The sequence below is a fragment of the Centropristis striata genome, chromosome 2, assembly GCF_030273125.1.
Source record: "Centropristis striata isolate RG_2023a ecotype Rhode Island chromosome 2, C.striata_1.0, whole genome shotgun sequence".
NCBI classification, from domain to species: domain Eukaryota; kingdom Metazoa; phylum Chordata; class Actinopteri; order Perciformes; family Serranidae; genus Centropristis; species Centropristis striata.
In genome coordinates this window covers 34,084,262-34,111,895 of record NC_081518.1, presented here as the reverse complement: position 1 = coordinate 34,111,895, position 27,634 = coordinate 34,084,262, and the positions used below count along the sequence as shown (strand labels likewise).

At 40.0% G+C, this 27,634-nt stretch overlaps 1 protein-coding gene across 2 annotated transcripts in view; it reads right to left on the bottom strand.

The window, feature by feature from the left end:
- Positions 1 to 1,901: 1,901 nt before the first annotated feature.
- LOC131984649 (semaphorin-4B-like) overlaps positions 1,902 to 27,634 on the bottom strand; it is a 69,609-nt gene continuing 43,876 nt past the window's right edge. For both annotated transcript variants that reach the window (XM_059349563.1, XM_059349554.1), the window contains exons 3-15: positions 25,348 to 25,508; positions 24,980 to 25,042; positions 23,422 to 23,520; positions 19,011 to 19,122; positions 18,491 to 18,607; positions 17,987 to 18,144; positions 12,791 to 12,972; positions 12,203 to 12,353; positions 10,977 to 11,187; positions 10,712 to 10,827; positions 9,421 to 9,578; positions 8,450 to 8,535; positions 1,902 to 7,335 (exon numbers count right to left, since the gene is read on the bottom strand). In XM_059349563.1, coding sequence (XP_059205546.1) covers positions 6,563 to 7,335; positions 8,450 to 8,535; positions 9,421 to 9,578; positions 10,712 to 10,827; positions 10,977 to 11,187; positions 12,203 to 12,353; positions 12,791 to 12,972; positions 17,987 to 18,144; positions 18,491 to 18,607; positions 19,011 to 19,122; positions 23,422 to 23,520; positions 24,980 to 25,042; positions 25,348 to 25,508 — 2,387 coding nt within the window. In that variant the 3' untranslated portion in view covers positions 1,902 to 6,562. The remainder of the gene's footprint in view (positions 7,336 to 8,449; positions 8,536 to 9,420; positions 9,579 to 10,711; positions 10,828 to 10,976; positions 11,188 to 12,202; positions 12,354 to 12,790; positions 12,973 to 17,986; positions 18,145 to 18,490; positions 18,608 to 19,010; positions 19,123 to 23,421; positions 23,521 to 24,979; positions 25,043 to 25,347; positions 25,509 to 27,634) is intronic.

Genomic DNA, 27,634 nt, shown 5'->3' with positions numbered 1-27,634 from the left:
GTCTAACTGAATGTTTAAATGTTCCAAAAAGAAGACATTTAATGATGCAATGCTGAACTGTCAGAAAAAGCATGGACAGATGTTGGAGAGTGACCACTTTTATAGCCAGGTGCATGATTTTCAAGTCATAATGATGTGGATTTGACCCAAGTATGAGATGAATATGAGTGCTGGTGGAGAGTCTGGGGTGAAAGTGTAAAGAAAACCAGAGCGTGTGCTGAATAGTGAGCAAACGGAGCAGCAGTGTGACACAGAGTCCCTGTGTCATCATCCCTCTGTCCCCACTGAGTAAACATCATTTTGCACTGGGTGGCAGATACACACAGTATCCAAAAATAACTGATATTGATTCATACAGCTTAGAGACGTTTATGGCAGGGCTGCCCTCTGAAAACACGACCAGTGTGCAGAACAATTAATGTACTGTAACTGAGTGAGGAGCTCAAGCCTTCACTCTCAGTGCTGTGAGGGTGCAAGGTATTCTCATGAACGGGTTCATATGATATCTTACAAAAATCTTATGCATGACCGTCATGTGATATCCTACAAAATATGACAGTTGTGTTTTTACATTTTGTAGAGGTTGCACAGTGACTATTTTAAACATGTGACCATCACTGTTTTTGTTAATGTGACACGAAACTACTTGTGAGGGTTTTTGCAACATAACTACTTGGTAAAAATCAGGAAAAAAGAATGATGGGTTAAGAATAATACTTCTGTACGTAACTACTAGAGGGGTTGTGTATGACACGTAGGTGACCTGGAAGAAAACATGAAATCTTAGTTAGATCAACAATAGAATAAAAAATAGCTCACAGGGCAGAAAATGCTAGACCATAATGCAAACATGACTTCAGTGCTAAAAAAAGAAAAGAAAATTAACTGCTAAATTGAAGTATTTTTTACACACTTTCTTAAAAAACAATCAAAATGTTAATGTATTAATGATCAATTAATTTAGATTATTTTAGTAATCACTTCATGAATTGTCTTAATGAAAAGTAGCAATTACCAACTGTATTAAACTAACCACAAAATGTGTATTGTTTGATGACAAAATGCAGCTATTGAGGCATTCATAAAGGAAATTGTGTGTGTATAATATACATATACTAGGACTGCAAGCAGTACTGAGCGGGCCCTTGCAGTATACGCGTGTCGGGGCATGCTGCCGTCGGGGTGTGTTCGTTACAGGGGCCAGTCTATACCACCCCTATGAATTTCATTGCCTTAAGTTATGGTGTGGCCACGGTACCAAATATGAAATTAGACTGCCACCACAGTGCCACCTAGGGGCCGATCAATAAAACCTTAAAGGGTTATCCTTAGGAGGGCATTGACAATAATTGTACCAAGTTTTGTATAATAATGCACAAACTATCCCTTTAATCCTCATACAGTGTCTGAAGGAGGACTCTTAACTGATATGTATAAGTTAGAAGAGGCAGGTAGCAATGGTGGAAAGTAACTATGTACATTTACTCAAGTACTGGACTTAAAGTAAAATTTTGAGGTACTTTTATGTACATTTTCTGTAACTTTATACTTCTACTCTACAACCGGCAGAGACACTGCCCAAATGCCTGTATTTTTTATCTTTTCTCATTTTTCTGTGTTCAACACGTTTTTGGGCGTTACCCTTTGGGCACAAAGCCATGAAAATAGTGCACAGTGCTGAAAAAATTGCAACTATAGGGCCGACAGAGCTTGTACCAAAGCAAGAGTGGATCTGGGGTTTGCTTATACTTGAGGTACCAATTTTGAATGTTGTGTTTACAAACAGTAAGCAATCATGCTTGCACACCGTGCCTTTAAACCAAGCCATTTCACTTTCTCACTCTCTCACATGCCCTCTATCCAAAAGTCCAGGATTGCACAGCATAAAATGGACTCACACATGCATGTGTCAAAACATGTATTTTATTCATTTATCTTAAAAAATTAAAATAAAGTGCTTTTTATGTACAATATAATAAAAACAACAGTCACAATCTCAATGATACAAAAAATACAGTTCACAATGTTATTTGTACACAACAAATAAAAAAAAAAGGAAATCATGCAGGCAAGACCACATTTGTCTAATAGTTATTCAGTCATCTAAGCTTATGGTGTTCAGGATGCTGAGGCAAAGCTGTTGCTGAGCCGATATGGAGGATTTGGAGCTGTGCTTGCATCTTACTGCAGTACTACACGGAGCAGCACAAATGATTAATTACTTCTATTGTGCAGTTTCTTTGTAGTATGATCGTTTGAACAAAATCCTGAAAAGATGGTGCAGGGGATTGCCTACTTAAGCCGTTTTAGGAAAATAGACTGCTGTAGATGTTCTACAAAATATGTTATAGTTGGCTACATTCATGTCCAGTACAGTATGTTGCATTACTGAGGAGCCACTCAAAATAAAGCATCAATCACAACAGTATTATTTGCTTTTTAATGAAAAGCACGTCATTAATAAATATGCATTCATGACAGTATTTTTTTCTCTTTTTTGGCAACCATGAGGGTCAGATGGTATTGTAACATCAGCTCTACATGTAGTATTATTTTTCTTAAATATTGACCTCTTCACAAAGATCTTTCCTATGTGCAGTTTCACTTCTGACATAAGCAACGACTGCAGAATGGTACAAGATTTTGAGCAGCTCCTAGTTTTATTGTTTGCAGGTAAAGTTAATGATGGCTTGGGTGAATCTGTAAATCTACTGTTGACCCGTGTTGTGTTGTGGAGTTAAGTGTGCCCATGGAGGGCTACAATCACGCCATTCACCACACCTCAGGTGGTGAGGTCACTGCTGGGTAGTGTACAATGTGGCACGTGGCTAAAGGCAGAACAACTTGACATCTAAAGGCATTTTGAAAATATGTTGTGAAGTTATTCACCAAGCATCTGAAAGCAGGGTATTCAGCCTCCAGGGAGACGTCTTGTAGTTTAGATACTCTGTATGCACCAAGGCTGTTAGAGATTTATTAATTTGAATACATCTGTTGGCAGATGTTACACTCTTTATTTGGTTAGTCTCAGCAAACATTAAAGGAATAGGTAGACTTTGTGGGAAATACACTTTTTTTTTTCTTGCCAAGAGTTTGATGAGAAGATCGGCACCACTCGTGTGTATGGTGTTTATGAAGCTCGAGCCAACAAGACTAGAAACACGAGGTCACAGCTGGTCTGCTTCTGTCCAAAGGTAACAGAATCTGCTGACCAGCAGACCTAAAGTCCACTATCATTCACTAAAAATATCTTGTTTTCTTGCTGTGTATAACAACCACAGTGTAAAAGTGTCTCACTGATGTTTAAGGGGTAGTTATGTTCTGGACAATTTCTTGGCCCGAGAGCAGGGATTTCCTGGAGTCTTTGTTGGCTCCCTGGCAAGCTTAAGGTGAAGACAAGATGCCAGGGTGTTACTGCACAGGTTTTATTAGCTTGACCAGAGCCAGGTTACCCGCTTCCCCCCTGAGTTTCTAGTCTTTATGCTAAGCTAAGCTAACTGGATTATTGAATGGGCCTATCAGACACAGGCCAAGGGGCCCAGATGTCAGGGGACCCCCATGGCCGAAATGTGTATCAATCAGGAAAAGTCCCAAAATGACCACAAGGTAACATAAAACGACCACAAAGAGACACAAAGCTGCAAGGACACACCAAATAGACTCACAAAGACTATGAAAAGGGGTAAAACAACCACAAAGAGACTAAAAGTAATTACAGAATGACTTACAAAGTGACACTAACAACTACAGAGACACAAAATGACCACAGAGAGGTGTGTTACCACTACAAAGAAACAAAAGATCAACAAAAGCAGGCTAAACGACTATAAAGTCTGTATCTTGCTCCTGTGCAGGAGAGATGGTGTCCGTACCCAGGGGCCCGTTGTCTCATAATACGCCCATATAACCAGCTGCTGGTCGTAGCTTCCTATTTAGCATACAGACACAGGATTGATGATCAAGTGTATTTCCTACAATGCAAAACCACCCCTTCAGTTCAGCTTGGCACGAAGATAAAAAGAAGTGGCCCTCCTGCTTTGACATGCTTGATAAAAACCAGCCCAGGTGCTGATTAAACAGCATGGTGAGAAATGTACGGTAGTCTGTGCAAGATTTTGAAATGTATGCTGAAGTAGGCAGTAAAGCACTATGAAAACAAAATATCAGCAGTGTTCACTCTCTAGTTTCAAGACTATCTCTACAACACATCTTGCACAAGGTCCCTTGAAAAACACACAATATTAAGCACAGATACTGTATATACACAACAAAAACTAAAGGAAATAAAAGAAAACACTGACCACTCTTGCGCAGTATGCTGTGCAATTACTTTGTCAACTTGTAGCAGTTACATAGCATGTAGTCATCTGCTCGTGTTGGAAATAGCAAAATGTTTATTCTGTATGATACTGGAATATATACTGTAGGCTTACTTGATCAATACAGTGAATTGGTGATGCAATCTAAGACACGTGGTGCCATATTGTCCCTATGGCCGTGTAAATGTTTCTCATTCCGATTTACACAACACCATCAGCTCCCTACATCTTTGGGAAATTCTGCTTGTTAAGTCTCAAAAGTCTAAGCGATGTGGGTGCAAGTGTGTTCGTAATGGCTGCACTGGTCCCTGTAATAACTGATTTGTAAAAATCATTTTCCCCAGCAGCCACACCTTCTGTCTCAGTAGTTGCATTTCTTAAGAGTACGCTCTGATTTTACTGACATGTGCAAACCTAGTTAGTATTCAAGACCCTGATTACTTGTGCTTTCACATTACCAATGACATCTGACTGTGTGTGGGGGGACATCACGTATCAGGGAGATCTAACCTGGTGGAGGAGAGAGGGTTATACTGAGCTAATACAGCGCTCTGTGCAGCTACGTCACTACATAGTGCAGCTGCAGTCTGGACAAGAAGAAGTATTATCTCTCCACTACGGTGACAGTTATTATTAGTTGTTCTGTGACATTTTCATTTTGAATTATTAGCGTTTTAATAAAACAGTTTGTGTTAGCTCTCAAACCAACTGTACCTGTATGTTTCAGTGTATACTAAGAAGGCAGATGACTCATTTGAGGGTAGCTGAAGTAAAACTGGAATATTTTCTCACCTGACAACCACAAGACAAGCATTCACATGAAGTTATCTCCATGCCATAACCTTTGGCCCCAGTTCAGATTTTTTTTTTTTTCATGAAAGTCAATTATTTTGCCCAACATTGTCGTTACAAAAGGTGAGCTAACAGTCTTCAGAGAAAATTCCACCTTTGCACTTCACATTTCGTTTATTATTAGTGCCGCTTTTGTGAAACCCACATCTGGTTCCATCACCATGTGCTCTTTGACAGTGATCAATGCTATAACACAAAGCATGGGAGTGGTCAGAACAGAATGGCACTATTGCATTTAGATAGGACAATCTTTTTTTTTTTTTGGCACAGTGCACATGATGATTTCGGTGCTGCCCTGAAGATGGTAGAGGTGTGGATGTCCACTTTCTTTTCTTGGCGCTCTGTGCTTATAATGTCCATCTGTCAGGTCTTTTTCTCCATATTCGCCTCACATCTGTGTCTCTGTCGATTGATGAGCCCATCGTGGTACCTGCAGGTCAATAATGAAGAACAGGGCTGTCTCTGATGAGCAGAGATGTAGAGCAACGGGTTCCCTAAATTGTCCATGGCGCAGTGATGTGTGAATGAAACCTTTCGAACGACAACATACATTCAGGAGGTAAATGTCAGTATTTAGGCCCTGGAGCATCATTTATGATCAAATTTTTTGATCATCTTCCTCAAAGTCATTTTAATTGTCTTCTCCCGGTCTGCCTCGTCATCCTCATACAGTCAAGACATTTATTCAGCAACAGGGAACAAATGTGCTTTGGACTTGCTTCCATAATCTGTGGATCATAATGAATAATTGTATTATTTTCTCCTTAACCTGAACTCTTGGTCGCTGTGTAGCTGGAGCTTGGTTCTAGTGTGCATAATAACAGAAGTGTGGCCTCTGTGGCAGGCATCTTCTGCAGAGAGTGTGAAAGGTCACACATACTCAAATAGGGCTGGGAAACCATCAATATTTATTATTTATTATTTTTTTCATATCATGTGATGAACATTAAGTAGACATTTTCATTTTGCAACTTGCATACCTAAAGAGATAGATAAATATTGATATGGGAAGAAGGTTTTTCCTCGTATTTCCCAGCCCTACACTCACACATATGATGAATGACTCAAACAAAGACTTTGTTAATACTATTCTGAGCAGCTGCCATGGTTGTTGATCCTGGTTGGAACCAAAGTGTTGTGCCACTTCCTCTTCTAACCTGCAGCAGCAGCAGCAGCAGCAGCAGCAGCACGTCAAACCAGACCAACCTCTGGCTTTGGAGTGGAAATGGTTAAAAGAAATGACCTCCGCACTGATCACAGAACAAAAGATGACTAAAATAAAAGATGTGCTGTGATGTTGAGGGATGTCAGGGTCTCCTCTCCTTTGCTCGCTGGCCTGTATCCTCATTGGAGATACAGGGTGGCATCTTTTTTTAGCAAATACTGCGCTCTCATACGATAGAGTCTTTGATCTCCGAGCCTAGCCTCACTCTGGGCCGGGGGCAGGTCGGGGAGTATTCCACGTGGCTCTCCTTTAAGTTAAGCGGCCGCCTGTCGGAGGCCTCCGAGAAGCTCTTGCTGTTGTCCGGCGAGGACTCGTGGGTAGGCGTGCTGCAGATGTAGTTGTCGTTTAACGTCTGGTAGCCCTTGTGATCAGAAGTAGAAACGGGGATGGTGTTACCGTTTAGAGGTAAGCTCTCTGCAGGCTTTCCCACAATCCTCGGCTTCTTCTGCTGCATGTTGGGACACTCGCCTTGCTTCAGCATGGACTTCATGTGGTCTCTGTTCCTGTAGATGACGAACAGGGAGAAGACCACGAGGGAAAAGGCCAGCAGGGCGCACACCACAATCAGCTCATTCCAGTACGTCTTTGTGTTGACCTGTTCAGAACGAGACTCGCCGGGCATGATGATGGACTCCTCTCGCTCAATGTGCGGTGTGCGCGAGTGGCCGATCAGTGTGGTGCTCTCCTGGCGGGGCTCCGCCCTTACACAGTAGTTGGCCAACAGCTGGCGGAAACCCTCCTCCTCTGACCAGCACTCGTAGGTCTCCATCCTGTGGACCTGTGCCACCACCACCAGGTTTCCCTCCGGAGTGGCGTAGAGGAACTGGCTGGCGCTGTCACTGTAACGCCACCTCCTCTGTGCCAGGTTAGACCGCAGCTTACATGGCAGGACTCTGAATGTGTTGACTGGGATTGTAATGAGCCGGCACTGGGAGGCACCTATATATAAAGGAAAAACACAAAATAAAACAGCATTAAATAACTTTAAGAAATATTTTATTAATTGTGCATGGAACAAGCCTTTGAGAAGACTGATAACACCCTCATATCAATCTATTAACCCTCTGAACGCACAACATGCCAGCAGGTTTGAAAGACACGTTTTGTTTTTTGTTTAAAATTACACCATTTATCATACCCAAAACTGAAAAAACAGTCATCAAAAAAATTCAACAACAATTCCTGACCTTAAATGAATCATGTGGGATGAACAATAAAACTGTTTGCATTAACCAGATCCTGTAAAATACATTAAACTCTATGCTCTTCAGCGCGACTTGGAAGCCACAAGTGACTTGGCTGAGACCAACAGTCATCTGACAAAAAAATCTGGAAAATTTAAGTGAACTAAAGGCACAGAATACAAAGGAGAGGACAAGAGATACTGCAAGTAGAGCCTGTAAAAATGTCAATATGTCAATATGTATAGTATGCGGAGCGGAGCCCCTATTCCCTCCCAATATTGGTAACATTTGTAGACTCTTGAATATGTTGTATTTTTAGAGTTCATTTTATTCCAATTATTTTAAACTCAATTATCAGAAATTCAACATGGGTTTTTTTCTTTGTTTATGATTTATCACATTTTAACTGTGTTATACTGCACAAAATACATTTGTGCATAGCTTGGCAGAAAACCCCACATACCAGCTTTTTTAAAGTTCATGAATTAACACGGTATATCTTGTATGTTTAAACTGTAAAAATAAAGTTTTGTGAGGGTTAGAGGCGCAGCTGAGTAGATTTTATTTGACCTCTGTGGACAGAGCCAGATCTTTTCATCTACCATTACTCTTGCCAAGAAAGCAAGTCCTTAAAGGTTTGATAGACAAGTAATTTCTACATGTATTTACGATAACTATATCACTGCATATAGTAAATTCTGTAATCCAAACTAGGATTTATGTGAGTTGTAATACACAGGTTTTACCTGCCTTCATACAAAAACATGTGATTGATTCTTCTCTGTCTCCTCTGAGTGTGTTGTTGTGGTGTCCGTCAGGTAAAAAAAACACTTTAATTACAGAGCACAATACAAAGAGAAGAAACTCACGAGAAACTGCTGGTCTGGCAGATCTGGGAATTGTCCTGTTACAAATGGCTGATGTATCGGCCTCCTCCACATCCTGCTGCCAGTGACTGAGACAAAGCATACCAAACAAAACAACAGGGTGAGCGTTTGCAGCTGTAATGAGAGGCACCTTGTATGGCTCTCTAGAAGTCTGTCATTGTAACACCTATGAGTATAGCTTCATCAGTATAACCAAGAGGACAATCTTCTTTTAAAAGCACATGACAGAGGAGCTTTGCATGCTTATTTTGTTTGTTTGTTTGTCCCATCTAAAAAAACTTTAAAGGAATAGTTCAGAGTTTTTCAAGTAGTGTTGTTATCCACAGTGTCTTATCCACAGTCAGTGTATGACCTCAAGTAGATGGCGGTCAACATGCCCCCTTGTTTGGAGAAGCAGCTTTCATCAAAGCCACAAGACTCCTCTGACAAAAACACTAATTTTACCTTGCAGAACAAAGAAGTTGCTGGTCTATTGCTGCCTCCATTGCTTAGTTTGTTTGTGTTATTGTGTGACTTTGAAGTTTTAAAGGGTTAGTACAGATTCCTTACTACTACCAGCAACTCTCAAGTTCTGCAAGGTAAAATGACTGATTTATCAATGGAGTCTGGTGGCTTTGATGAGAGCAGAGAACGGTTCCAGTTCCCCACGTGTAAACTTAAACAGGGCTGTCTGAGAGCAAGGTAAAGCATTGAAAATATTACTAAATATAGCATACACTTGAAAACTGATTTATTTTAAGCTGCTAAAATATGTTTTGCATTGAATTATACAACCTCACCTCATTAAAAAAGAACATATACCTTTAAGTTGGCTTCATGAACAAATAAAGTATGTGAGCTAAGGTAGATTAACTCATTAAAAGTTAACATTATAATAAGAATGGTTTAGGAGTGTGTGTGTGTGTGTGTGTGTGTGTGTGTGTGTGTGTGTGTGTGTGTGTGTGATCTCTCACCTGTCAGGTGGAGCCATCCTGACGTCCCGACACAACCGCCCGGTCCAGGCGCAGTATGGGTCTCTGGACAACACACACTCTCCACAGCTCAAGTAGTTGGAGCAGTTGGCCACAGGAACCTCCACCAGCCCAGAGTTGGACGACACAAACAACAGACCCTGCAGAAGAGAAAATAACTCTGTCATATAAAATTTCTTCTAAAAAAAGGTTGAAGGACAAATGAAACTTCTGCTTTTGGTTACCTATTTCTGCTTTTAGAAAAGGAAACCATGCTGAAACAATTACTTAAGACAAACTGAAGAATATAACCTAAACAAAGTACTAACTATGGCCAGCTGTCATTTGATTGTGGTCAAAAACACATGGCAACCAGCATTCCATGCAGTTTTCATCATTAGTCACATTTCCATCTAAATGTATTGCACATTTTAACTGAATTAAAAAAATAAATAAAAAAACGAAAGAAAAAGCAAATTAATGCTTGTTTCCATCCATTATGCAATATTGGGAGTAGGTGGCACCAGTTTTCCAGTTGGAAAACCATTGTACCATTGCAGAAGAAGGTGCAACAAGATGTTGTAATTAAAAGAGCAGAACAAACCTTAAACAATAAAACAAACTTTGCAAATTTGATGGAATATGGCATTTCTGTTTGTTTCATGTATTAATGTGAGAAAGGGGGTGTTATGCAGCTGGACGGGAATGTAAAAAGTTTAGGAAACACTGATGTAGAAGAACTGTGATACAGAAATGCATTTTCACCACGATCATGACGATGATACTGCGCCCCACTGTGTTCCCAGAAGTGTAGTCTATATTTAGGCCGTCCTTTCTGCCAGTATATTACATAGACATCATGTGGATTATGTCTGTCTCTTATATCCCTATTTGGAGCTAAGAATATACGCACAAAAAGTAACTTGGACTTTATTAGAATTACATAATCTAAGATAAGATTGCTGTTTGGCTGCTGTGGCCCGGAGAGAGGCCATTATGTAATAAAGAGAGAAAGGTAATGAAATTTAGCTCCGGGTGAAATGCCAGAGAGGATCAGAACGTCTGTTCCAGACGGTGCTATAACTTACAGGAAAACTCAATGGAACGGCCCCTGTGGAAAGAAAACGTCTGCAGCTGACTTTAGTAAATCCAGCTCCTCCACATTTTTATTACTTGAAAATGAATTTGAGTATTAAATGAGTAAACATGACAAAACATTAAACATAAAAAGACACAAAGCAGTATGACAATAATGATTATAGAGGCCTATTAAGATGAAGGAGTTGTGATTTACCCTCTGAGGATCCAGTTCAATGTGTTGCACAGGCTGAGGCTCAGGAAACAGAATCATCTCCTCGATAATGTGCATCTTATCGTTGGCATTGATGGCCTTATGGAGCTTTCCATCATCTGAAAGACACGGGGGACACGTGGAAGTGACTAACACTGACGACAGGGAACAGTTTGAGGAGGACAGAAGCAACTTGTACTGTTTTAATATTACAAAAGTGAGAGTATACTAACAAACAAGCAGCTGTTGTGTGTGTAATGAGCTGTACCTGTTCCGATGAAGAGCACGTCGTAGGCTCTCTCCATTCCTTGGATCTTGTGGACGGCAATCTGTGTGTAGCGAACGCTGCGCTTCAGCAGCAGAGGAGCGCTGCGGATCACGCTGTCCATCAGGAAATGGTCCTTGACAAAGTTGAGCACTTTATCAGGCATGTGCAAGGACGACTGGATACCCATTTGCCTGGCGTGGTTGGTCACGCACTGTGAGGGAGTAAATTAGAAATGAAAAATGAATCTCTGCTTATTCAAGTAGACGTATGATGAGACAGGATATTGTTTTGAGTTGTTTTACTTATGAACTGCATTAAAGGGAAACTGCATATTTTCAACCAGCACTGACAGATGACCCCCCCTCCTCCCAGATGATGCCAAATGCATTTTTAGTGTTTAGTGTTTTAGTTCCCTCCCAATACTTAGCATACCCCAGTATGCAGAAATTTTAAAATACAGCTGGCGAAAATAACATATTTATACTGCATGAGAAAAACTGTGTGGTTTCTGCACTAAACAACACAGGATAAGCTTAAGTAGGCATGCAGGGGAGATTAATAGGTACCCATAGAACCCATTTATATTCAGATATCTTAAGATGCCAGTAAGTGTTCAAAAACCTTGGAGAAAGGTGAGTAGCAGGAAATGTTGAGAGGCAAAAAAACAGGGAATTTCTGCACACTGTATTTGCAATACACTTTTAGTAAGTACAACGCCAGTGTGCGGGAAATCTTTCTTATTTTATGATTATTGGTTGGTACCAATGGATTCTTTATCGCTTCCAGTTTGATTTTGATACCATAATCTTCAGTATTTAGCTGCAAGAGTGAGTCTGCTGCAGCCTCTGAAAGATGGAAAGTGGGCTGAGGACAAGGTTAAGTTTGGGGTGAGGTATCATTATTATACAATGGTAGACTTTGTTGAAACTATTTTAATTTAATATCTACTACTTTTAAGGTTTACGGAATTGATTTGCTCCATGGACTTATGAAGTGTGACATTGGCAGGACATCAACAAGACAGAATATTGGCAAGCCAGAAGGAGAACATCTGTTTTAAATCAAGCTCACGTGTTGAACCGCCCAAAACAAACCAGTGGTTGGAGAATGTAATAGAAAGTGTGACAACAAAATAAATATTTGAGAAGGTAAAAAAAAAAAAAGGCTGTTATTTTGTTATTTTTTTCTGTTCTGTGAAGTGACAGGATATTTCCTGCACCACTCACCGCCCCGGGCCGTGGTTCTGGCACTGGATGGTTGTAGGTGTACCACTGCTGTGTTTCCCTGTTGACCTCTCGGTAGCGCCCGCTAAAAGCTCTTTCCACCTGTGCCATGGTAAAAGCGCACACCGCTGAGCTGCCTGAGGCTCCTTTATACCTGTGAACACATAGAAAATGTAAATGTTACCCCTTGTTGAACGCATGTAACCATCCTCTATGCATCTCATTCAGACAACTAGAGCAGCAACTTGTGTCTGGAGAACAGTTGCAGAGTGGACACTTGAATGATTTCCATATTAAATCCTTTATTTTGTTGATGTATTAATTAGACATTGGGGTTTATGAGCTTGTTTTAGTGTTTAAGCTCATTACAGCTTCTGAAATCCAAAGGAGCCAAGTAAGAAAAGGCAACTTGCCAAATCTGAGTGCAGATATTAAATAAAAACTGTCTCAAGATGGTGTGTGTGAGCTGTGTCCATTCAAGTGTCTGTGTGTTTGTGCATAAACAAAACCTGACAAGCTCCATAAATCAGTACATCGCCATTAAATGATCAGAACAAATGATGAGAACAAACCCATCCACCCGTTTCTCACCATTGGGAGGTGAAGACGCCATAGAAGACGGTGCTCTCCCAGCTGTCTCCCATGGGCTTCAGGACAAACATGTCCTGGATGATGTTGAATGGGAAGCCGTCATCAGGGAGGGAACACAGGAGCTGTGCCTTCAGGAAGGTCGTCCATTTCTTCTGCAGCACCCGTTCTCCGCCTTTATCACCCTGCAAACAGGTCAAGTATAGTATGTTAGAGAGGACTTCACACCTTATTTAACCTTCATTTATTAACACAATTTGAAGACAATTACATAGTGGCCATAAGGTGGAATTACAGCATCACATAATGGCATTGGACCCATACAGACTTTTTTCCCCATTGAATTTTACAATGGGAGACAGACGTCTGTTAATGTGCATTTTTGAGCATCACAATTCTCTCCAAATGAGTCGTTTCACTATCAGACTTTGATCAGTTTGATCCAATACCATTTGTAAAGTCTACATAACCCTTACAATTACAAATTTCTATTTACACTAAAGTTAGCAAAGCGCTACCAGAAGTAAGTCAGCTCAGCTGGTGAAAGTTTCCAGGGTGCTTTTCTCAAATGGCCAACTTATATTCATTAAAGAAAGTTGATTTAATAATTTTTAAAAAATACTTATTTAATTTACCTGATGAATCACTTTATTCAAATTGAGAACTTTGTTTGAGGTTTTTCTGGGTGATGAGGTCGTAAAATATGCAGATGTTGGAAGATTAATTCGACAATCGCAATAGAAACTTTTAAAAAACAGCTGTAGAAATGGTAAAACACTACAAAAACATCAGTCTTAATTAACAAGATGTCTCCTCCCTCCACTCTCAGCGCACACACGTTAAACTGATTTCTAAGGTGAGCAGAGAAACTTTCCTCTTCCAGTAGATACATTTAAATCAGACTCAAATGTCATTTATCTGTTGCAATTTAATAACTGTTTAATAAATTTAATAAATGTTTGAAAAGACCTGCAGCACTTTGAGTCCTTGTGTTGTATCAAAGCTGCACTCCCTCCTCTTTGCTTCAGAGGGTGCTGCTGAGGTCAAATAAGGGAATCTGAAAGTGTTTGTGACAGTTATGACCCTTTTTAGGGAAGTAAAATGGACAAATAATCACATCCAACCAGGGTTTTAATGTCTTGAAGTGATTCCAAGTATTTAAGTCCTTTCCTGTGGTGCATTTATACGAAACTATAAAGGAGATTTTGACAATAAAATGTGGGAAACAAACAAAAAAAAGCTCACATAAAGGATTCCTTAGCACAAAATATTGGTTTCTGTTTGAAGGAGAGGAGATGGTGAAATGGAAAACAAACAATGGTTAGTTATTAATTACAGCTTTGAAATCAAGATCAGTGGTTAACGCCTCACTTCTCCTCTTAGCCACAGAAGAGGGAGGCATTCACTCCTTTTGAGCTGTCACTAGATATTCACATAAACAGTTATCAGACGACTTTGCTAGAACTGGCAATTATCAAAGAGCTTGTAAACACACACCAAAAGAAACTCCTCCCAAATGGAGCTGAAAAACACAGGAGGAGCAGCAGAAGGAGGAGGAGGAAGAACACGAGCAAAACAAGTGGTCTCGCCCAATCTCAAGACAGTTTCCTGCCTCACATCCAAACTATCCCATCAGCACGGCCTCCAAAACCCTGAACAACTCCTACATAACAGGCAAGGAGTGAATCACCCTTGAGGAGATGATAAAATGCAAAACAATAACTACCCCTGTTTCCTCCTCTGTGTGCTGTTCCACACAAACAATCATGCTGCTCAACGGTGAGGTGAAACCTCGTGGGACAGATGCACGGCCAGGGAGCCAATTACTAGGCTGTGCTAGTAGCCTGTCCACATAATGAGGAGACCACATTCCTGCTCTCTCAGCTGTCCATCGCTGCTGTTGCTGTGCTCTGCTGCGCAGCTTGTACTCTCAATCGCATCGACCACACCCCTACCCCGAGAGCTGCCCTCCGAAAATACACTCGCTGCGTTACACCGATCTCTCACATCTGATTTGTCAAGAAGGAGATGAAGAAGAAGTAAAGAAAGCGGTGCCACGCAATAATCATAACGTGCCTGCTCTCCACAGTCCCTCAGTGTGCACACCTGAATAAACAAAAGAAAGAGGGAGTGGAAGAAAGGAGGGGGCACAGATAGGAAAGAGGGGGAGAAAAAACAACTTCGGAAGCAGAATTACTTGGCGAACCGAAGTAAGACAGTAGTTAGAACAGCATGAAGAAAGCTGAAAAGGCTTTGATTTATCTTATCTTACTGGAAACATGTCATCTTTAAAAGGTAGCAGAAGATGAGCCAATATGCAAAATATTCAGATGTGAAAATACAAGCACATTCAAGCATATCTGGCCTCGGACTCAGAGGGAAAAGGGAGTATGTGCTTTCTGTCAGTTTGTTATAGATCCCACTAACAGGGAGGGGTCTTCATACCTAACTCTGATCAGCACTTTCTGCTCTCTGACGGAGCACACAGGCCGTGTGTTCAGATGTGAGACATTATTCTGAGAAAATAATAGAGGTGAATATGGTTGGGAGATGTTATCCTGCAGGAACTAAGGGGCAGGTTTTATAGACTCTGTGGTACACTCTGTTCTGTAGTGTAAGGTCAGTCAATTTTGATTTTTAATTTTCTAATGTAGATGATTTCAAACTGTGCCTCCACCATGGGCGAGAGGTGGACAGGTGCTTGTCGGTGTTCTGAAAACAACAGGAAGTATGTAATTGTAGATGTGGCCCACACTTTTAATCCTTCAAAAAAGCCTGATTGCAGCAATCTCCTTCTATGACTCATAACCCAGTCAAATCTAAATACACAGACATATTACCAATATTTTTAGATCCAGTGAGACATACTCATTCTACCGATTTCTAAGGATACAATTGTCTTGTCTGATGTAAGCTGCACACAAAGAAATCCACTTAATAATGAAAAGGACCACCTCATAATGTTTTTACATTTTCTTCATTACATAAGTCATCCGGAGATATTTTCTGTACATTCATGAGCATATTACAAATAGAAACTGCTGAATAGACAAGGTGATTTAGTGCAACAATATACACAGTGGAAAAGTAAAGACATAATATAAAACAAAATTGATAAAATATACAAATAAAACAAAAAATATAAGGTTATTATTAAAATAAGTCATTCATATGAAATAGTAATATGACAAACATTACAAAATTGAAGCTGATAAATATTTCATCTCAAATGAGGCAATAAATCAATGTTATCATTGAAGTCAAATTCAAATTTATGGATTATTACGATGTTTAAAAATAAATAAGGATTGTGTCAACGCCACTGCTATCCCAAGCTCCCATTTCATAGAAGGGATTTCTCCAGAAACAGGTAAAATATGAGTTCCTTCCCCCAAAAAGGCTCTGAACTCAAGCAGTCCACTGAAAAGTGGGTCTAAAGTCTGTTCAAACTAAAGCAGCAGCACAACTAATTGAATCAAACATGTCAAACAGAGAAACGCAGCAGACTGGGAGAAGTCTGTCTCACAGTCCTAAAACACCTTTTTTAACTTTTGCAGGATCATTTTCTCATAGAACCCCATATGAAGAATACAAAAATGTTTAAAACCAGAGATTATATTTTTATGTCATCCAGCTGTAGATGGGGGCAGGATACAGTTAAGGAGGGGCCCAACTGTCAGACTGAGAATATCTTGTCTCATGACAGTTTCATAAAAATAAAGTCTGAATAATTTTAAAAGTTTCAAACATAAGCCACCCTACCCCCAGGACATCTCTGAACTTAGAGCCATGTTTCCATGGTAACAATCAAGTATGTCTGTTTTTTTTAAAGTCTTAATTTACTCAGAGTTTATGGAAAATTAGTCCTACTTAAGATAATCAAGACCGAAACAGCTTTGTACAACAGATGACGTCTATCTGAAGTCTAACGATTAGTTACACCCAAGTCCCTGTCAAAATGTTGAAAGCTGCTTAAACTTAATTTGCTCACTCGCTCAAAAAAAGAAGAAGAAAAAAAGACATGCAACACAGGGGTGTTTTAAGTGAACACCATTTGCAAAATGACTGGTCACGAGGAAAAATTCCGATGCATCAGCTTGTTACATTGATTAGTTAATGTTGTTGAGCATTTCCGCAGTAAATTGGGGAATAAACCACCTGCATCACTACTGTACTGCCATAGAAAAGCATCTAAAAAGATGTCAGTCAGGAAAAAGAGCGCTGCTGCTGCATTCCACAGAAATAAAGGCGCTTTATAGAGCAGAGAAAGCCATTCTTCTGTCTCTATTGCACAGTTCATCTGCAGCAAGTTGCCACAGTCTGGGGGCCTTTCTGTCAATGATTTCCATATATAGAACCCAGGAGGTGCTCCGCCGGCTGCGAGAGGTGTCGCAGCACCGAGTGCCAGAGCCTAGCAGGACTAAGTCATTAAGCTGTCACTTAAGATTACATGCTGTCCCCACGATTACCCACATTACTGCCTCCATGAACAAGAGGCATCAGTCAGAGAGGGATGCTGAGTGCATGTATATCAGGCAGCCGTTTAATTGATCTGATGACAGGTGAAAAGGGATAAAGTCTGCCGTTGATTATTCAAGGCGATCGAGCAAACTTAACTCTCGAGGAGGAGGAGGAGGAGGAGGAGGAGGAGGAGGAGGAGGAGGAGGAGGGGAATGACGTCAGCAGTTTAAATGATGCGAGTGAATTCTGCAGTTGCTACAGTTTGCATGCTTTAGCTGCAATGAAAACAGGCCATATAGTGGAGTGGAAAAAAGCATTTCATATTGCTGCGAAGCACCCTTGAATACTAATAATGCCTGCAAAGCTCAAAGCGCTGGTGGAGAAAGGCAAAGAGCTGGAGGGATGGACGAGTGCAGCTGACATTGTAAGGGAGATGGAAGGAGAGGGGGAGATGACATTGCAGAGGAAAAGGGAGGGAGGGCTGCGTGGCGAGTAGGAGCGGATGATTCAAGCAAGTGGAAACCAAATCTGTTGAAAACATGTTTGCACAGACAAATAGGAAACACACCAGCGACACGTTTCCATTGCATCTAAACAGGCATGACGTACAGTTATGTCACCAAACGTGCTTTGACATGGGAGTGTCCCGCCTTGTTTTGTGTCAGGATTAAGGAGAAGAAGCTTATTTTTGCACGGGAGTTTTGTGTAATGACCTCAGCCCAACCCCAGGTGTCTTACCTTACACACGCGAGCGATCCTCGACACAATAGTGTTGTCAAAGAAGTCAAATTCTTTTCCCGCCTCGCTGAAGAAGAAGTAAATCTTGTCGTCATCTCCCACGGGGTTGCCTATCGGCTGACTCTCCTCGATGTAAGCTGACCCGACAAAGACCGGATCTGTTAAAAATAGAAAAACACAAATGTGGTTAGAGCGACAGGTTATTCCTTTATTGTCTACTTGCAAAGGAGCTATTTTTTCATCACTTTTGTATTGTAAATTTGGAAAGCAGTCAGAGATGCTGTGTAAACTCTGGGCTGTTTTGAAGTGCATGTGCTGCCACTGATAGGACCGGTGCTCCTGCAATCTAAGAGAGCTTGTCTTTGCTCTCCGTCTGCAATCATTAGCAACTGTGCCTCGCTAATGATTGCTACTTTTTGGAGCTTATCTGCTTTGTCGGGTACATAATGGAAGATGAGTAGAGAGAGGGAAAAAACACACACACAAATCTGCCATCTGATTTACCTTGCAGCCATTTTAAAGAGTTCTCTGTCTTCAGAGCAGTTCCCTGACCCAAACTCTTGTAAATGACGGGCTCGTTCCCTTGGAAGTTGCTGACAGTACCAGTGTACAATTCACCATCTGGAAGAAAAACAAAGGAAAAGATTGAAAATAAAGCACTTGATTTGCTATTAATTAAACATAATAAATTACAAAAAAATTGTGTGCTGGGGGCTTTTTTAGCTGCAACAGATGAAGTCAGTAATAGCTCAGAGATGAGAGACAAATCAGTTCTTCCACTCATATCCAGCTCAATTATTCACTAATTGCTTGTTAAAGAAGTTTGTCTGTTGGTGTCCGGCTATTCATCAAAAGGACCAGTGCAGACAAACAACATTAGCAGGCACATCATGACTCATTACTGAATCAAAGTGCTAGTTAACATCAAAGTGGCTTCACAAACGGCTCATAATAGTACCTTGTTCTTTGCATGCCAAGTGTTTATAGCGACATGAAGAGAGGAAATCCGCGTATGACTACATACCAACAATGATGGCAGTGGATTTGTACTCCGGATTAAAGGGGCAGCGGCTGCGCCCGTCTTCCATCACGACCTCGCCCACTTCATCTCTCTCCAGTGTGAATGTTGACGTGTTCTGGAGACACAAACAGCAAATGTCCCTCAGGCACAGTCCAATTAAATTCTACTTACAGTAAAAAGTGAGCTCAGCGACCTCAAGCTCGTTCTCTCCACTTCTTCATTACAATAAACATGGCGCGCTGACATAAAGGGAGTTTGGTCACTTTGAACATACAGTAGCTCTGGCTGCTGAAGAAGCCAAGGCTTAAGATGCTGTATGTCAAAGACAACTACTTATCATTTCTATAGTGAGAGGACCTTCTGGCAGTTCATTCTAATGACACACTTTTAAATTAAATATTAAAGGCACAATATGTAATGTTCTGCTGCTGAGGTCTTTCAGTCACAACAATAACAAAAGACAGAGCGATGTTGTTATTGCAGTCAGCATCTGCTGGTTACAAAAACAAAACAAACAGGCCAGGTGATTAAAATGCTGTAAAAACATTGAATTAGGCAGTTTCACACCAATAATGACTGTTTTCGTGATGTGGTTTGGCAAACCTGCAAGGGGGCTGAATTTAGCTGCTGCTAACTACCAAAAGATGTTTATGTTTGTTTGTTTTTTTTAATGGTAAAGGTTCAGTTGTGGCTTTATCACATGATTAACATGCACAACTGCAGAAATTACAAGACCTCAAAGATGCATTTTGGCTGATAAACTTTGACTCAAACCTTTGAGTGTATTCCTAACCCTTCTTCTACCCCTAAACTTAAAGCAAGTGGGTTTTAAAAGGTTAATGTTGAAACTGATAAACTTCTATTTTTTAAAATAAACACTCTGGATTATAAATTGTATACACTGTCTTTTACATGTTACCCAGTGTACCAATATTTATGGAATTGGAGTTATACATATTATACAAGTACCTTTAAAAGATAGGTCTGGCGATACTTTTTTATTTTTCGTTACACTCCAGTAAATGACACTGAATTGGTCCCAATAGCGATGTCTGCGGAGACAAAGCCTAATTTACCTTATTCCTTGCTGCCATAGAGCTGCTGTTCCAAAACCCTTAACTGAGCTTCACTGGATAATATGTCCAATCATTACTGTGAAAACAGCTTCTGTAGTGTATTATGAGCCAACCCCACATACACCATCCTGTTGCCATAAACGTTCACTAATGTGCATTAATCCCTTGCTTAAAATAGTCTCCAAAATGCAATCCTAATACACATCTGTGACCTATTTTTTTAAGATTTATGTCACAAGTGAGACAAGCACTAAAGTATTAAGGGACATAAATACTGTATTTTTTGTCTTTTTAGGGTAGCTGTTGATGAAAAGGAAAAACACAGAATAACACTAATCTTGTCCTTTAAATTTGCACATTTCAAAGTAGTTTTCTGAAGGTCTGCCGATTCAGATCCTCTACTAATACCACACTGTGAAAATACTCCACCTCAGGTTTTTGAGTAAGGTTAAAACCTTAATTAAGGCTATATTATCCGCAAAATGTACTTTAATACCTCACTCAGTGCAGTAAAATGTTTCCCATCAGTGTTTTAGAATGATGCTCTAAATAGTTTAATCTACAGTTTTGTGATGATGCAATACTCAGTTTTTAAAAAGTTTATTTAGCTTAAGAAGTCAGAGAACTTTCTCAAACCATAAAGGAATACACTCTCCTTCAGTTTGTCACAAACATTCAAAATCATCAAGTCTGGAGGTATGTGGTTTTCACTTGACTGAAAACTGAAATGTAACTGAAGCTGTCAGACAAATGTAGAAGAGTAAAAAGTACAATGTTTACCTTGGATTTGTCCTTTTAATACAGCACTTGAGCAATGCACATAGTTAAATTCTACCACTTGTGTTTATATTGTTTACACGGGAAGAAAAGTTGATTCATTATAAGACTTCCTCTGAGGTTTGTTTTCAGGCATTGTTAATTAACAGGCCATAGAACATACTTTAAGTAACTGTGGGAGTCTGCTGATTAATATACAGTACAATTAATATTGTTTGCTCAAGTGTATATGCCAGTAAGTAAATAGGACACTATTCAGCCTCTGAAAATGGTTGTATAATGTCTTGTTTGGCTCTGAGGAGCTTTGAGAAAACGTGACATCACTTGAGTAATCTCAGGGTTGGGCTGTTTAAGAGAGCCAGTGGGCAGGGAGCCTGAAACATGCTGCCATTTATCATGTTGCATAATGCCGAGTATGGCCGTAACATAACATACCAGCAGCTTATTGTCACGTTTTTTAAGTTGTATAAATAAATGCCATAAATTGATTATAAATAAAATAAATGCTAATTATTTCCTTTTATTTGAATGATCAACCAATCGTTCCAGCATTAAAGTGTGGTATCCTCAGGCATAGCACAACCCTTATTGATCACCCTGAAATATTTGCTGTTGAGAAAATGCTGTTTCAATAACTATTGAAAGGGTCTTTGAGTTCATTCTACCATGTACTTATTGGCTTTTCTACTACTGATGCACAGGGGGTCAGAGGTGTGTGGGACAAGGAGCTGTCTGTGACCATAGACGAAGAAAAGTGGCATACCATTTGGTCTCTTACTAAAAAGATTTCAATTTGCACTCAGACAAGAGCAACACAACTTATGATTTTACACAGATTACATATATCCCGTCACCGCAGACATTTCTTCAACCGCGCTCTCTCCCCTCTGTGTCTCAAGTGTGAAACTGAAGTGGGAACTTTAACTCATTGTTTCTGGTCTTGTCATAAACTTCAAAGATATTGGGCTGGAATTATAAGTGAAATGTAAAGAATTTTTCATATCAATATAGAAATAGACCCCATTTCCCAGATTCTAGGTCTTCCAAGTGACTTTTTGAAAACAGCAGTCAACAAAAGATTGTATAATATTCTAATGTTTGCAGCTGTCTGTGTTTGACGCAAAATAATTTTTGATCTGATCCCTTTAGAATAATCCTACCAACGTCATACATCACAGTGTAGATCAGTTCTACAGAGTGTGGCGCCCATTTTTGGACTATATCGGACCGGGCCTTTCCTCCACTCCATTAAAAGGTCTGATGTGCACTTGAACGACATTCGTGAAATGTAAGACTGATCCACCACCTTGTGTATAATGCCATATGTTCATCTCTTTTGTAAGAGCTGTCTTGTTTTGTGTTTGTTTTGTTGTTTGTCTAGTTTTGTAGACACTATTTGTTTTGATTTGTTTTGTTGAATGGAAACAAGAACTGCAATAAAAAGAATGACGAAGAAAAAAAGTGTGGTATCCAATAATATGGGTCAAGCTTTTTCTTTTTTTTTTTTTAATTAAAACCCTGATTCATATTTTTCATCATTCTATCTTAGAATAAACGTGGCATGCCTATATGTACATTGAAATAGCAGGACTTGGTACTAAAAAGACCATAACTTTGGAAGAAATTTGACTCGGTTGTTTTCAAGCTAAACTCAAAGTATTTCTGCACATTGAAATAGCTTCTGTGTTTGCAGCCAGTATAGAGAGGAGGAACAGTTACAGTGAGCAATAAAGCAAGTATTGCATTAAGACAGGAATGAAAAAATTGTATGTGGGCAATTTGCAGTAATCCATTGCCTGGAAAATCTTCCCATGCTCCATCATAATTATGACTTGTTATGATACGCAGGGCTTGTTTTAATCCATGTCTGTCATCTGATTGTTTAGTGTATCTTCTTGGCTTCAGTGTCCCGTTACTCTGCCTGTAAAACTCCCCCCCGAGACTGTTTTGAGAAGAGCTATAAAAATAAAACATTTATTAAATGTTAATATTATGCATATCAGAGAGAGTCTGGTCGCTCTGGGTGACACACACACACACACAGTCCTGGTCTCTGTCAACATGACGAGTGTTCACGCAGACCAACCGGGCTCAGAGTTGCTTGGAATCCCAGTTCAGGGCCTAAAGTCCTGCCAAGTCATCTAAAGTCTGAGACGTTCTGTGTTTTTCTTTCCTTCTGACGTCAAAGGGGAGAGTTTAATGCCCCCACTTTAAGAGCCGAGCTGTCGCCAAGCTCGATTGCCCCGTATCACTGAAATCAATGTCATCCTGCTGCCGGTTACCATCGCTCCAGATTTACTCCTCTGCTAGATAAACAGATCCCTCTCGCTGGAAACCACACAGCTCGTGTACCCCCTGTTGACTTGTCTGGCTAAAGTGCTTCAGCAGCATTTGGTTACGCTTGGATAACAGCAGATCCAATGCTGACATGGTGGATAAAAGAGCTTGATTCCTCCAGAACACCAAAAAAGAATTATAAAAATTGAAAGCCGTGCTAGTGAGAAGAAGAAAAATCAACTGTTAGAGGTGAACAAAAGGTAGATTGAGAGGTCATTACTTACTATGTAGGCGCAAATAGGACTGAAGGCATATGTGCCACACACGTAGAGATGAGTGCTATTCAGCCGCAGGAGGATTTTGATGTAATTGAAGCAATCAGTCTGGAAGGGAACAAATGGAGACAGTGTGAGGTCCATGGGTCCACAAGATATTCTTACCAAACAGTGATTTTCTTGAGAGCTCCTTAAAGGGATAGTTCAGATTTTTTTAAAGTGGGGTTGTACAAGTTATTTCATAAGCTACATAGTCAGTGTATTATCTGCAGTAGACTGCGGCTGGTAAGCCCCCAGTTTAGAGAAGCAGGCTGGAGTACCAGCACAGAAGCAAAGCAATGTCCTGCTGTGAAGGGGGCAGCAGCTAAATGCATCTTAGCCACATAAAAAAGGGTCACCTAAAAAAATCCATATGAGGTAAAGGGTATGGTATATTAAGAATATCTACATTGCTTTTGCTTGCTGTGAGACCGCCCTGTTTAAGTTTATGTTGGGGCAACTAAAGCTGTTGTGCTTTCATCAAAGGAGTCTGGGGCCTTTGACAAAAACAGTCATTTTATCAGGTAGAACACAGGAGTTGTTGGTCTGTCAGTGCCTACCTTGATTAGATTGTTTGTGTTATTTTGTGACTTTGGTGAAACTGAACTAACACCTGAAAACACCAACAACATCAACGCGCCAATTGTTGAGGCAGCGGTAAACCAGCACCTCCCATTTTTTGTGAGGTGAAATTACTGCTTTTGTCAATGGAGTCTGGTGGCTTCAGTTCCCCCAGCATAAACTTTAACAGGATTGTCAATCGGCAAGATGACAAAATTTCTAAATTGATGTTTTTAGGTGGGCCTTCTTAGGTGGGTAAAATACATTAAGCTGCTGCCCCCATCTGCAGCATTACATTGCTTAGCTGCAGAATGACATCTACTTTAGTAATACACCGACTATGAATAATAACCATATACAACACTATTTTAATGAATGCAAGCTATCCCTTTAAAATCTGTGCCTGAAATACTGGTAAGCATGAGCAAAAAAAAAAACACCCCAAAAAAACAAACAAAAACAAACCCAAGAACTTCAGACTGTGAAACTGAATAGAAATCATTTAGAAACATAAAAATGTTCCCTTTTCCTAAAACACGCTGTTGGGAAAACCTCCCAGCATCACAGCAGTTGCCTGGTGGGCTCTCTGTAATACACAGACCAGAGTTGTACACTGCAGTACAAAGATTACCAAGGTTTGTCGCCTAGGGATACAACAGCTGGCATGACAACAAGGTAACAGACAGACAGAGAAAGAAGCAGTGCACAGAAAAGAGCAATTCCCCGGCGAGGGCGCACACTTGATGAATCTATCAGTAAGTGGTGGAAAGGTTTGTCAACACAAAACTCAATGCTCATTTTACCTTCTCACAAAATGAGTGTAACGATTCAGAGAAGACTGCGAGGGAAGAACAAACACCCTGTACAAGAAAAATCCATGCTCTCGATATTGTCACTGTACAACTATCTTCCTGAAGGAATTTTCATTATTTGGTGTTTTGCTGGAGTAGTCAAAGATGCCTCTCACCTCCAGGTTCTTTCCTTTGAAGCTGCATTCCTCCCTTTTTCCAGCAGGAGTGCCCCACGTCAGCTGAAGATGAAAAAGACGAAACCTTGAATAAGTCATGCCAAATTCAGGGAACCATGCTGACTCTACCGAGGAAGGTTTCTTTCATATCAAAGTGTATCAAAAGCGCTGGTGTGTGATGTGGAAATAAACAAAAATTACTTCCTGTGGTGCATAAATGACACATTGAGTCAAGTAAGCTCATATTAAACTCTGTTGCCTCAATTAGTTTCAAAATGCCATTCAAAACCATAATGGTAGGGAGAATAAAAGATCTGAAAGACCAATTCTTCGTTGCATTTTTCACCCTGACATTTGGACAGACTCACATTCTTCTGGAGCTTGGCCTTGCTGATGTCCGAGAGGCTGAGGGCAAACAGCGCCTCCCTGGCTCCGACGTACAGCATGTCGTCCTCCTGGCTGAGCAGCAATGAGGTGTAATTGAAGACGCCGTCCACAGAGAATCTCTTGGCCGACCTCTCCTTTGCATCTGGGGAAAACAGCAGGAAGAAACACACACTGGAGATTATCATCGTATAGCAGGACATGACCAGAGAGAAACAGACTGGTGCAGAACATATCCTGAAGCTGGAAGTACAAGAATGCACATAAATAGGTCTCCAATTACAACGCTCACAATAATAAGTTGTTTTTCCCTTCTGCAGCGAGAAAAACAATCAGTGATTTACATATCACAGTGCGAGGGTTTAAAACGCATGCAGAGGAGTGTTTTAGGGTTTCAAAAGGGCTGCAAAATGTCATCTCATTAAATGAAAAAATTATTCTTGTTATTGGACACAAAATACCTGATAAAGTGATTACATGAGCATTAAGGCTGGGCAATTTATTAAATATTTTTAAATTATCATTTTTCCTTCCAACAATTATAAAAACAAGACAATCTAGATTAAACGATCATTGTGTGGTTATGATGCTCTCAGTTTGTCTTGTGTTATAAATCTAGTGAGTGCCTTTCATTAACAGCGGTGCAGATAAGATGTAAGGATAAGATATTTTATTGATCCCCAGCAAGAATATTTTTGGGTTGTGGTAATGTGTTACAAAATAGTTAATATTTAATCTGCTCAATTAAAAAAAATAAAAAATTGTATACATGCATGTATATTATATAAATCATAGACTTTTTTTTGGTTTATATTTACAATTTAAATTTGAAGAATATCCGCAGATAACAGGATGGATTAAAAAAAGCTTTTAAAAATTGCATTATGTTTCCAAAGTCAAAGAATAATTGTGTTCAATAATTGTGATCTCAATTTTGATCACTGTGAATTATTGTGATTATTAACTGAGCAGCCCTAATGTATCTATATGATTAGGTTTTCATATCCAACCAGACATTAGACGTAAAAATGGTTGCATTAAAAACTAATTGAATCTGGTTACTGGTGTTCAACAATTATCAAACAGGTGAAACCTAGAAACAAGCATTTTATTTTATTAGTAGAGATCGGGTAAAAACATAATTTTAAACAACTCAGGAATTTTCTGGGAGATTGTCGAGTGGAGTGCAGACATATGAGAACCAATAACAAACAACTGTATGTTATGCAAGTTTATGGGTCTGATGTGTATTTTCAATCAATTAGCTCTGTTTACTAAAAGTGACGCACTATTATCATTGCAAAAAGTAGGCAATTCCCTGCAATAAGATAATCAGGCTACAACTGAAGACATAAAATGTATTAAAATAAATATATTTATGAAGAAAAAACATAACAAACATCTGTTGAAGTTGAGGTTTATGTTGATTCCAGACAAAAACTAACCAAGGAGATCAATGATTTAATTCTTATTACCCTTTGCTTAAATCACCAGACTAACACCAATAAAAACTCCAACGTGTTGGCCCAACACAACTGTAGAGTTGGAGAGGTAATGCTGCCATTTATTGTAAGTCAGAAGTATTGAGCAGTAAAGATGGAACTTGTCAGAAAACATTTGTTCATTGTTTTTGCTGTGGAAAAGGTATTACATTTTCTCTGCTGAGATCCTAAAAAGTCTTTAAAGGCATTATATCAGATTTCTAATTTGATAAAAATGGTTCACTCTGCTCTGCCATGTTGTCGTAACATGACGCATGTTATGTCGGCGATCTCGCCCAAGTTTCCAACTTGGGACACCGACTCAAAGGACCGTTCCATTGCACATTTCCTTGTTGGTGGTCCGTTGGTGGTTGGTAGTTCCGAGTACAACAGATAACTCATGCTTTACTACTTCCAACACTCCAAGGAAATCTGTGAATCTCTGTTAAGGCCTCACAGAGAACCATAAATCTAGCAGGAAACAAGAAAAAGTGGACCGACATCACATTACATCCAACGACAGCTCAACACACAGTGTAGAGCCTCAGTCAAACCAATTCATGACACAAAGGGGGAAACCGTCTTTGAGCATGTTGTCATGTCTGCATCCCTCACTCCTGTCCTCTCTGTTTATCCCCCTCACACAGAAGCAGCCAGCAGCTACTGTAGCTCCATTAGAACATGTCACACGTACTGCCAGTGAGCCACGTCCACACTTTCCTCTGCTGGCCGACTCTCTCTTTGCTGTGCTCTGCACTGGCAGCGGGGTGAAAAGCCTCTTCCACTCAAC